Source organism: Mchenga conophoros, linkage group LG19 (genome assembly GCF_057382185.1).
Source record: "Mchenga conophoros isolate Kocher_MC1m ecotype Shallow Benthic linkage group LG19, M_conophoros_male_GT1.1, whole genome shotgun sequence".
Taxonomy (NCBI): domain Eukaryota; kingdom Metazoa; phylum Chordata; class Actinopteri; order Cichliformes; family Cichlidae; genus Mchenga; species Mchenga conophoros.
In genome coordinates this window covers 32115923-32128066 of record NC_140544.1, presented here as the reverse complement: position 1 = coordinate 32128066, position 12144 = coordinate 32115923, and the positions used below count along the sequence as shown (strand labels likewise).

At 38.6% G+C, this 12144-nt stretch overlaps 1 protein-coding gene across 1 annotated transcript; it reads left to right on the top strand.

Moving 5' to 3' along the window:
- The first annotated feature begins 230 nt into the window (after positions 1–230).
- LOC146552710 (B2 bradykinin receptor-like) lies at positions 231–1169 on the top strand. Its single transcript, XM_085257986.1, has one exon. It carries the CDS (start codon positions 255–257, stop codon positions 1167–1169), a length of 915 nt encoding a protein of 304 aa, XP_085114112.1. The 5' UTR covers positions 231–254.
- The last annotated feature ends 10975 nt before the right edge of the window (positions 1170–12144 follow it).

Here is a 12144-nt window from a genome sequence, read left to right as displayed (position 1 = left end):
ATGATGATGGTCTTTAAAATTGAATCAAATACTATCAACCTATCCATTTTCTTCTCCTATTCCAATTCAGGTCACTCAGGGTCTGAAGCCTGTTAGTTATATAACAGTCTTATTCAGAATTGCATCTCTATATTTTCTGTCATCATAACAAATTATGTTAGAACAATACCAGTTAAAATTATATTTATGTTTCCTATTTTGGTATCCTTTATTTCACTCCAGCATCCCTGCCAACTTAATTCCTGACACTGAAGATGTCCGGAAACCAAAGCAACACAAGTGAAGACCATTGTGATTACATCTTTGTTGACAACAATAACATAATCATCGCTATGGCTCCGGTTTATGTCATCAGTGTGCTTCGATTCATCTTTAATGCCTTTGTGCTGATGGTTTTCTGCCTCCACAAGAAGGCCTGCACTGTGACTGAGATCCACTTGAGCAAGCTGACTGGAACTCAGCTTCTTCTGGTGTGCTGTTTGCCCTTCTGGGTTGATGATGCAAGAGCCAACTATGACTGGCCTTTTAGTGAAAGCCTGTGCAAGCTGATACCAGCTGTTATAAGAATGAGTACATGTTGCAATATCTACTTTCTTGTTCTGGCTATCCTAGATTGTTATGTGGCACTGGTGCACCCACTTTTCCACGAGTTGATGAGCAGGCCATTTTATGCCAAACTGGGATGTCTGTTTGTGTGGAGTTTTGGTTTGGTCTTTGCTCTCCCCATATTCATCATCATTAAGTTAGAATTCAACCCTCAGTCAAATACAACTGAATGTACACTCGACTCCACTTCACTAGATCAATATCTGCTGTATGAGGTGAGAGACATAATATTCAACTTTATCATCCCTGTTGTCATTATTTCGTTCTGCGCTGTCAGAATTATTCAAATTCTGAGAAAAAGGCTAATGGGGGTTTTAAAACCTGAGAGAACAGAGCAGAAGACCACGACTCTCATCCTGGCAGTTGTACTGTCATACCTTATCTGCTGGGTGCCAGTCCACGTGGCATCGTTACTAGTGTTGCTGAAATGTCACATCATACTTGTAATCATCCAAGAGGTCTCCATGTACTTACTCTTCTTCAACAGTGTCCTTATCCCCATTCTCCACGTCATTATTGGGAAAAGCTTCCAGAACAGGACAAAGGAATTCTTCAAGCAGTGAAAAAAGCCTTAAAGTTTGAAAAATTAAACTGGCAATTATTCATTCAAGCATTAGGAGCCTTTGTGTTCATATATATATTCTTACATTGGCAGCGTAAGGTGTGATCTTAGAGAGAAGACGCTATAGCAGCTTCCATAACTTAAAAAACTTATTTTGCTAGAAGGGTTTTAAAGGCAAGGCAAGGCAAGTTTATTTGTATAGCACAATTCAACAACAAGGTGATTCAAAGTGCTTTACAGAGACATTAGAAACAAGAACAAATAAAAAGCATGATTTAAAATTGAATAAAACAAGCAAATAAACTAACTAACTAATTAACAAACAAACAAACAAACAAACAAACAAACAACAGTATATAAAATGAAAACAGATAAAATCAGAACAGTAGATAAAATCAGTAGTTAAATGTAAGTTTTGAAATTTAAGCTTAAAGTGTGGATTTGGTGCTTTATTCAAATGCAGCTGAGAACAGGTGAGTCTTCAACCTGGATTTAAATAAACTGAGTGTTTCAGCTGATCTGAGGCTTTCTGGGAGTTTGTTCCAGATATAAGGAGCATAAAAGCTGAATGCAGCTTCTCCGTGTCTGGTTCTGACTCTGGGAACTGATAAACTAAGTTTTCTGCTTGGGTTGTTGATTTGTTTTTCATTATTATATGATTGTGTTTCTGCCACTGACTCATATCATCCAAATAGGATTATTAGGGTTGTGGCTATCATACTAGGTGACTTACCTGGGAGCAGAGTGTGTAAATCTATGTGTAACCTGCATAAAGCTGACAGCTACCATCTGAGCAACTGACAGGCACCACTGGTTTGGTTTGGTTTGGTTTTTTGTTTTGTTTTGTTTTGGGTTTTTTTTGCAGTTGTTTTGCAGTTTCTGGTAATTCTGCAGCTACAGAACTAATCTTCTGGGATTTGCATCAGAAATTCATTTTTTGCATTTGCAATTATTTTCGTGTGCAATGGTGCTCCTGTTTACGAGTGTATATATGTGTGGTGTGCTGTGTGAGCTTCTGGGCTGATAACAGATGGTCTTTCAATGATATCCTATGCAAAGTGTCATCAGCTGTTATCAACACGAATACATTCTGCAGAAGATACTTCCTTGTTCAGGTTAGCATAGATCATTGTGTTGCACTAGGGCTGCTCGATTATGGCAAAAATGATAATCATGATTATTTTCACTGAAATTGAGATCTCGATTATTTGACGATATTTATTTAACAATAACAATGTATTGAATAATGACTTTAAAGATTGTCAAAAAATAATATAAAATAGTGTGCAAATACTGATGCAGTGCAAATGTTTGCAATATAAGAAATAAATGAAAAATGTAAACATCTATGTTTAGTGAACTTTGCAGTGTTGCTCTGTGGTGCAGCTAAGACACTGTAGCAAAGTTTACACACTATGTCTATGACTCCGCGAACCCATAATGTTTCCACACCACTGAAGTTTTTTTTTACCTCTCTGTTCAACCAATGGCAGTCACTCTCCTCTCCAAATAACTTCTACTTAGCTTTCCGAGCTTCCCTCGGGTTCTCTTCTTAATTGTTGTGACAGGTATTCGAAATGCAGAGCGGTGCGCTCGATTTGCCACATGGAGCAGCGCGAGAGTAAAGCACGAGGGAGGGGCTAATAATCGGCTCAGTCATTTTTAATGGTCGTTGAAAGCCCAGATCGTAATCGAGATTAAAATTCGATTAATTGAGCAGAGAGTTATTCCCATACAGCTTATGACAAAATTTGATCCGAAGTGATTGATGGCCCTAATCACGACCTTTTGACCTCCCGCCCCTCCCCTCCGTGGGAAACCCCCCGCGTGACGAATCGTATCCGGAGAAGGGGGGGTGGGAAACCCCCCGCGTGACGAATTATATCCTGAGAAAGGGGGGCGAACCCCGGAAGCGCGCCATCTGTTGCTAACCGTATCGAATTGCACCCTGAGAAAGGAGGGGTGAACCCGGAAGCGCGTCATCTGTTGTTGGGGAAAAAAAAAAAGTTTTTAGAGGGAGGGGGAAAACCTCCGGAAGCGCGTCATCTGTTGTTGGGAAAAAAAGTTTTTAGAGGGAGGGGTGAACCCCCGGAAGAGCGCCATCTGTTGGAGGGGAATAAAAAAGCAGAGAGAGGAGTCCGTCACAATTTCTAAGGCACAGACACAAGATGGATTCTTTCCTTCTGCAGCCCCGCAGCGGTCCTGTGTCCGATGAGATCTGCTCTCCCAAAGAAGAAGGTTTTGAATATGACATATTCAAATACAGCATATTTACTATGGAAGGCATCGATCCGGACCTTATGACCCTACCGGAAATACTCCGGAAGGGTCTAGTCATTTTCAGACCTGTTGCATCATGTTCCCTAACCACAGCGGTGATGCAGCAGATGATTCTGTGATGAAAAGAAGAACTTTCTATCCGCTTGTAACCTTTAAGATACACCATAGCTTGTGATGAAAAGAAGAACTTTCTATCCGCTTGTAACCTACAGGCTGCCTATGTGTAAAAACGGATAACTATCCCTTAGTGAATACTACTTTTCCTTTTGAGAGACTGAAAAACAAACCAGCGACAGGCGATCTTGTTTCACTCACACACACACACACACACACACACACACACACACACACACACACACACACACACACCGCGGGGCCAAGGAGGAGTTTTTTTTTTTCTTCAATACTTTAACAATAAGTTTTCTCAATAGATAGAAAATGATGACGCTGAGGAGTCAACATCCAATATTATCATTGCTTGTAACCCGGTTTCGTACATCTCCCCATAAAACAAGTCTTAGCGGGGAAAAAAAGCTCATATTCGAATAAGTTTATTCCCCTCTGTGGGAAAGAGTTTTTTTCTCAGAGTCAACCATGAGGCGAGTTTTGTCAACAGCAATTGTCCATTTGGTAAAACAAATACCCGTCTCAAAGTCATATTTTACCGTTGCAGAATGCGGAAAACAGACGGCGTTCGCAAGAAGGCAACCAAAAAAAACAAAAAAAAAAACAACCCTCTCTAACTATTGGTATTGTCAAGAGAAAGATGCGAAAAACAGATGCTTCGCTAGACTAGGATAAAATGAGAGAAGAAACGGGAGGGGAGTCGATATCTACTCAGCCCCTACTGTGACAGTTCTACCAATCGCGAGGAAGAATCCGTGAATATTATGTCAGCATTCCGTTCAAACAACGCCGCCGATCACACACACACACACACACACACACACACACACACACACACACACACACCGCGGGTCAAGGAGGAGTGAGACGGCAGAATAGTTTTTTTCTTCATTACTTTTACAATGGGATTTCTCAATAGATAGAAAATGATGACGCTGAGGAGTCAACATCCGATATTATCATTGCTTGTAACCCGGTAAATAATTTCGTACATCTCCCCATAAAACAAGTCTTAGTGGAAAAAAGCTCATATTCGAATAAGTTTATTCCCCTCTGTGGGAAAGAGTTTTTTTCTCAGAGTCAAGTTTTGTCAACAGCAATTGTCCATTTGGTAAAACAAATATCCGCCTCAAAGTCGTATTTTACCGTTGCAGAATGTGGAAAACAGACAGCCCTCACAGGAGGCACCATAGTTAAAATATTTAAATTTCAACTAAATTTGTAGTAATGATCGGATTTCCTCACTTATCTACACCACACTCCTTGTCCTTGATTTCTTATCGTTCCTCTGTCCCTTAATAGAAACCACATATATAGAAACTATCCTCCCTTTCAGTTGTCTTTTGCACTTCCATATCGCAAAGCAGTTACTGTAGGTTATTTTCTGCTTATGCATTAATGTAATTAATTAACTTATTTATCCTTAAGTAAGGTAATGACTTGAGTTCTAATGCTTTTTGTCTCTTGAGTTAGCTGTCAATGTGGGATTTTTTTCCCCCTTTTGTCCAGTTAAAGCTGCCTTTCATTCTTCAACACAGCTTAAACTCTAATAGGTAAGCTTTCTTGTAATTTCTTAGTTCTGCAGGCTTCTTGAAAGACATCCGAGACTCTTCTTTGGATGCTGGCTGCCTTTTGTTTTGTTTTCTGTCAAGATGATCCCACACTGCTTCGATTATCTTGAGGTTCGAACCCTGGAGAGATCAATCCATGACTGATGCGTTGTTTCATCCAGGCATACTTTGACTACATTGGCAGTATGTTTGCGATCATTGTCGTACTGAAAAATGAAGTTGAAGCCAATCAGACACTACGTGGTATTACATGGTCGATCAAAATCTGGTGGAACTTTTCTACATTCATAATTTGATTAATTTGGATAAGAGCTCCAACAACACTGGCTGAAATCCAGCCTCAAAGCACGGTAGAGTATCCACGCTGTGTTAAAGACGGCTATAGACATTCACTGTTGTATCTCTCTTCGGACCTCTTCCATGCATATTTCAAATTTGGATTCATTACTCCATAAGACATATTACAGCTGATTTCTTTTTCCAGTCAATTTCTTGTGTAATTTGGCACACCTCAGCCTTATTTTTCTCTGTTCTCCTTCCTTAAGAATGGCTTATTAACAGCCACCCTTCCAACTCAGATAACTTTTGATGAGGTTTCATGAAATGTTTACAGCACTTGAGTTACTCGCCACGGCCATCCTAAATGCTAAAAACACTAAACTTTAATTCTAAATTACGTAATTAACGTTAACCAGAAAAAACAAGCCAAAGTCGAAATGTTGCTGAGCTGACCTGTGGTATGCTATGTCTTCTAAAGCACGTATAATGTAAACAGAACTGGTCTTTGCACAGAAGCCTGTGGAGCTTCATAATTAACCTCAGTGTGTGAAGAGGACTCTCCATTTAATAATAGCTGTAATAAAATGTTCTGGCCGACGGTGTTAAACGCTGCACTTGGGTCTAGCAGGGAAGATTTCAACTTTTCAATATGAATGAAGGCTGAAAACTGATTAGATTAATGTCTGATGATCTTTTCTGTGCTTCTTCAAGTTTGTAACACCAAACATATTAAAGGATAATGTAAGGCTCACAGGAAGAGTTTAATTAGACACACATTTACTATTTTTCTTTATACTCTTTCTTTCTTGACATGTTTAATATGATTACTATCAGAGGAAAAAATGAACCTTGTGTAGTCTAAAAACTTTTTTATTTAATCAAACTGTAATGTTGTTGAACTCTGACGGACGTGTCTTTTAATCTTGTCAACAAATCCTTAATCACCTAAAGCTGCCATTTATCATCTTGTAAAATGTTCCCTCTGCTTCTGTTGCACATCTCCCCGGACACTCTCTGCTTCACCTGTCCTGTGCAGGTGGTCCAACCCCTGCCTGCCTCCTTAAACTGGGGTGTTTAAATCTCTTTACCTCTGTTGTGAACTTCACACAAAGTTTGTGGTAACAAAATCAAACTGACGAGGATCTCGTTTGAAAAACACACACACTCACGAGACAAAATAAAAACGGACTGCTCAAAGCAAAAGCAGAGCCCTCACAGCTGGTAGTACAAACACAGTGACAACATGCGTATTAGATACCCTCAGTGCCAAAAGCATAAATATGAAAAATGTGATCACCAAGAATATCCTAAAAATGGCATTGAGGTGCGTGTTACAGTAAAGAAAAAAAAAAGTAGCCAAATTTTCATCGGAAAATGTTGAATTTTAGTAAAAACAATGCTCTGTAGTTTGATACTGTCGTTACAGACAAAGCAGATGTTTAAAGCCTTTGGACGCACATTTGAAATGCACTCATTCTCCTTATCAGCTGGAAACATTAAAGCCGTAAAATGACTTTTTCAAACGGATAAAAACTATTGAACAGCAGCAATGTTGAGCCTGTTCCAAAATTTGAATGTACATGTGTTGAAGGTGCGGGTCTTGTTGAATTATTAAACATACTTTCTTTAATTTTTCGAGCCACAAAAACAACAACTTTTAATTTTCTTCTGCTTGAGTCTCGGCCTCGGGTAGCTCTACTTATCATTGCTCAGTCAGTCGTCTGTTTGTGCTACTTTTTTTCAAGGAGCAGTGGATTATTGGTAAGGGTGACTTTATGTGTTTAGCTACTTAAGTGGAAGTACTGTGGAAAGTTTTACCTTACATACATAGATCTACCAGTACAGCTTCTGAGGTAACTGTTTACAAAATGTTATAATCTATTCAAAGGTTCTTTGCAATTTTACATTGATAAACATTATCCTTAACACATTTGGCCCACATAAAGTACTATGGCCATCACACAGTCATTTAGAATTGCTTAAATAACTCGTGTCTTAAGTCCTTCCATCAAACAGAAAATTAAAAAAAAAAAAAACATGGTTCACTTTTACATCACAAAATGTTAGAAATATAAGCCGTTCATAACAACCTGAAAGGTTGGGAGTTTAAAATGCAAACCGATGGAAGCAGAAGTAGAAGACTATAATGTCTCAGAGCACACGGTGTCTATTAATGTGTAGACATGTATAAATAAGAGCTTAATAAAGATGCTTAATTTCTTAAGAAATAAACAGGTGGAGTGATCTTTATCAAAAGTGGATGTTGCATCTGTGGCTAAACCACTGTACCCAAAAAAACTTTAAAAATCTACTGTGTGTGAGGCTGTGTAAGTAAAGCTTGCCCTTCACACCTGCGTGTAATAAACCATTTGTTTGGGGTTGTGGATTTGGCACCTCAGCATTGTGAAAGTGGGGAAACATGTTTCTGGCTGTGCATAAGATTCCTCCTTACAACTTAGAATCTCAGTTCTAAATGAAATTCAGATGTTTTTTTAAGTATGGCTAATGTATTAATTGACTTCTAAGGCACACACACACACACACACACACACACACACACACACACACACACACACACACACACACACACACACACACAAGAACAACACAGAGAAGAAGAAGAGGGGGTCGTTTTACTACACATCATAAAAACTCAATCATTCATCTTCCAACTGTATCTTCTGTTCTGGCTTTAGAATCATAGGTTGTTTACTGAGCCGTACTTTGGGAGTCATACTGTTGTGATACTGAGGAGAAAAGGGTAAGGTTTGATAGACTAAACCATTACACACACACAAAACTTGAATAACCTAAAGAGTGTGTGAGACTGCTAGCTGTGTTGTTCAGCATTAAACTCATCTACAAATGTGTTAGTAAAGAGCGACTTGTACTTCTGTCCCATTAAGCAACGGTTTAACAAATTTCACTGCAAACTATAAAAGGAATCTGGATTTATATAGAACATAGTAGTGATGGATTAAGTGCAGGAAACACTAGTATAAGGTGTCTATTGAACAAATCTCCTTCAGCGTTCAAAATGACCAAAGTGAGGCCTACAGGCGTTTCTCTCGATTGGTTGTGTTCAGGGAAAAAGCAGCTAAATACACTGAGACTGCTCCACATTGTTAGCGAGTTAACTCTGGATATCTGTAGGTTTTGTCAAACTTGGAGTGAACAAAAGCAGAAAAACAGTAAAAGATGCAGACAGTGAAAGTCTGGTTTATTTCATGAACACAATGAAACATTTTACAGTCCACAGAGCAAAGTAGCATACATGATAAATAGATACACATAACATGAGAAGTAAAACTCGTCGTCTTACCACATGTTATATTCTGTAAACTTAAAATAACCACAGAAATTAGAGTTTAGTGTTTTAAGTCATCTATTAAAAAACATGAGTCAACATTACTGAAGTGACGCTTTAACGATGCGTCTTATCACCGTGTTTATGATGATAAAACATGTTCTCTCGTTAGTAGATGTCAGCGCTGTCACTTGTCATGAAAATGTCCAGAGCCAGGGTTCCTCTTTAATCACCATTGATCATTAATAGGGTCACAAAAGATTTGTCACATTATCCCCATAAACAAAATTGCTTTTATAGAAATCATTGTGATACAAATATTTAGATTCTTGATTCACAATGTGCACGAACTCAAAATCTTTAGAGGTTCATATTTATAAAGTATCGCAAATAATACATTTATACCATTGTATGAGCTACACTTCTTGTAAAAAAGCTCCTGTCGTGACCTTCCTTCTGTGAGGACACACACACACACACAGAGAGAGAGAGAGAGGGGGAAGATCATTAGGATTGGAGGCGTTTTTGGATTTTCACTTATTGCTGGCTTTACAGTCACATAAAATTCATTCCATTTTTTTTTTGCCTTTGCTTCAGTTAAGGTGTTTCTTTAAATCTACAGCAGCTTCCTTTTCAAAAAGTTTACTGACATAGTAAGGAAGTAGCTAGGGAACTCAGTAAGTATGAGCAACAACAGCTTAGGGACTGTTTCTACAATAAAGAGGAATTCATCATCATCCGCAGTTCATCAAAAAAAAAAAAAAAAAGTGCCATTAAAAACAATTCAGCAGATCCTCAAAGTATGGATACAATCTGTTTTCAGCTGTAGAGGTACGCTTCATGTACTTATCAACATGCAGTTTAGAGGCTTGCATTAGAGTGCTTTGGTACTTGGGCCTCTTTTATTTAGCACGGTTATACCATTGTGTATTTAGCTATATAAATATGCTCAAGAGTCTATTGTATGTTTGTCATGCAATTAAAAATTCAAAAATATAATTTTTAAATCAGTAACTTTGCAAATTTAGAGGAAATGTTTTTGGATAACAAATGTGTCACATTTTCAACAGGGTTTGAATAATCAGCGTTAACACAGAGACATTTATGCGCTGGGTATAACAGACATCCTTACCTTGGAGCAGAGAAACACGGTGTAATGTTGCTTTTCTCTATTGTATAAGCAGCGCCCGACTGTCAGAAACGCTCTGTGCGGGTAGCAAAGTCGGATCCGACGCACATCCAGGAATCCGTGTGAAAGAAAGGTCTCGCTGCAGCTAGGCTCTCAGGATAGTCAGGCTTTTATTTATATTTGCATTCTGGTGCGTTAAAGCAGCCTCTGTGTCCCGCTTGGATCCTCATTCCGAAAATTCAGATATTTAAATAAAATGGTGAATTGGCTAGTGATGAGGAGCCACTTAGATCCGTAAAATGAGGTTTGATTAAATTAAACTCTTATGAACAGCTATGAACTCTACCTCTCTGCTGATGTGTTCCAAACAAGCAATGTTTTCTACACGTCCAAACTGTGTGCTAACTACCTCACACCGCTGTGTCTGGGATCCGAAAAAATAAAAAGTTAAAACGCTATACCTTGGGGGGAATTGTGAAGTGCTGAGGAAACTACTGTGTGTCTGATGGGGTGTTTTTATATAGGTGGACTTGGTTTCAGTTGGCCTCTGACATGATAAGATAAAATAAAGGAAACTGATTGTAATGGAACTACAGTGCTGGGATGCTCTTGATAAGGCAGCCTCTTTTATTGTTTTATGACTTGTTTTGCTGACTGTTGAGGGCCTAACTGTAACCAACTCTGTCTAACTGTTGCAGAGTTAAGAATCTGTAGTTTTTAGAAGTAACACAAGAAAAGTTTATTTCTAAAGGAATACCTGTTGTTTGTGGTGCTCTATTTAAAACTATTAGTGTCATGAACCAAAGTTCAGCGCACAAGCTGGACCCAGAAGCAGAGCCAACACACACAGGAGTACGAGAAAATAAACTTTATTTTAACTGAAGGTGTCCCGGGAGGGTAGAAGGAAAACACGCGTGAAACTCGAGAAACCAAGGGAGATGAGTCGCGCAGGAACGCCGAAAACGGGACTGTGGGAGGCTGCAACAGAAAAAGGACAAGAATTATTGGGGGGCGGGGAAATAGCAGCATACGTGGGGGAAGAGTATGAGTCTCACGGTGACAGCGGGGCCGTGGGAACCGGAGGGAGGGGTGAGGGTCCGCGCTAAATTTGCAAAGTTACTGATTTAAAAATTATATTTTTGAATTTTTAATTGCATGACAAACATACAATAGACTCTTGAGCATATTTATATAGCTAAATACACAATGGTATAACCGTGCTAAATAAAAGAGGCCCAAGTACCAAAGCACTCTAATGCAAGCCTCTAAACTGCATGTTGATAAGTACATGAAACGTACCTCTACAGCTGAAAACAGATTGTATCCATACTTTGAGGATCTGCTGAATTGTTTTTAATGGCACTTTTTTTTTTTTTTTTTGATGAACTGCGGATGATGATGAATTCCTCTTTATTGTAGAAACAGTCCCTAAGCTGTTGTTGCTCATACTTACTGAGTTCCCTAGCTACTTCCTTACTATGTCAGTAAACTTTTTGAAAAGGAAGCTGCTGTAGATTTAAAGAAACACCTTAACTGAAGCAAAGGCAAAAAAAAATGGAATGAATTTTATGTGACTGTAAAGCCAGCAATAAGTGAAAATCCAAAAACGCCTCCAATCCTAATGATCTTCCCCCTCTCTCTCTCTCTGTGTGTGTGTGTGTGTGTCCTCACAGAAGGAAGGTCACGACAGGAGCTTTTTTACAAGAAGTGTAGCTCATACAATGGTATAAATGTATTATTTGCGATACTTTATAAATATGAACCTCTAAAGATTTTGAGTTCGTGCACATTGTGAATCAAGAATCTAAATATTTGTATCACAATGATTTCTATAAAAGCAATGTTGTTTATGGGGATAATGTGACAAATCTTTTGTGACCCTATTAATGATCAATGGTGATTAAAGAGGAACCCTGGCTCTGGACATTTTCATGACAAGTGACAGCGCTGACATCTACTAACGAGAGAACATGTTTTATCATCATAAACACGGTGATAAGACGCATCGTTAAAGCGTCACTTCAGTAATGTTGACTCATGTTTTTTAATAGATGACTTAAAACACTAAACTCTAATTTCTGTGGTTATTTTAAGTTTACAGAATATAACATGTGGTAAGACGACGAGTTTTACTTCTCATGTTATGTGTATCTATTTATCATGTATGCTACTTTGCTCTGTGGACTGTAAAATGTTTCATTGTGTTCATGAAATAAACCAGACTTTCACTGTCTGCATCTTTTACTGTTTTTCTGCTTTTGTTCACTCCAAGTTTGACAAAACC

Coding starts and splice junctions, on each gene's coding strand:
- LOC146552710 (XM_085257986.1), top strand. CDS start 255: ATGTCCGGAAACCAAAGCAACACAAGTGAAGACCATTGTGATTACATC.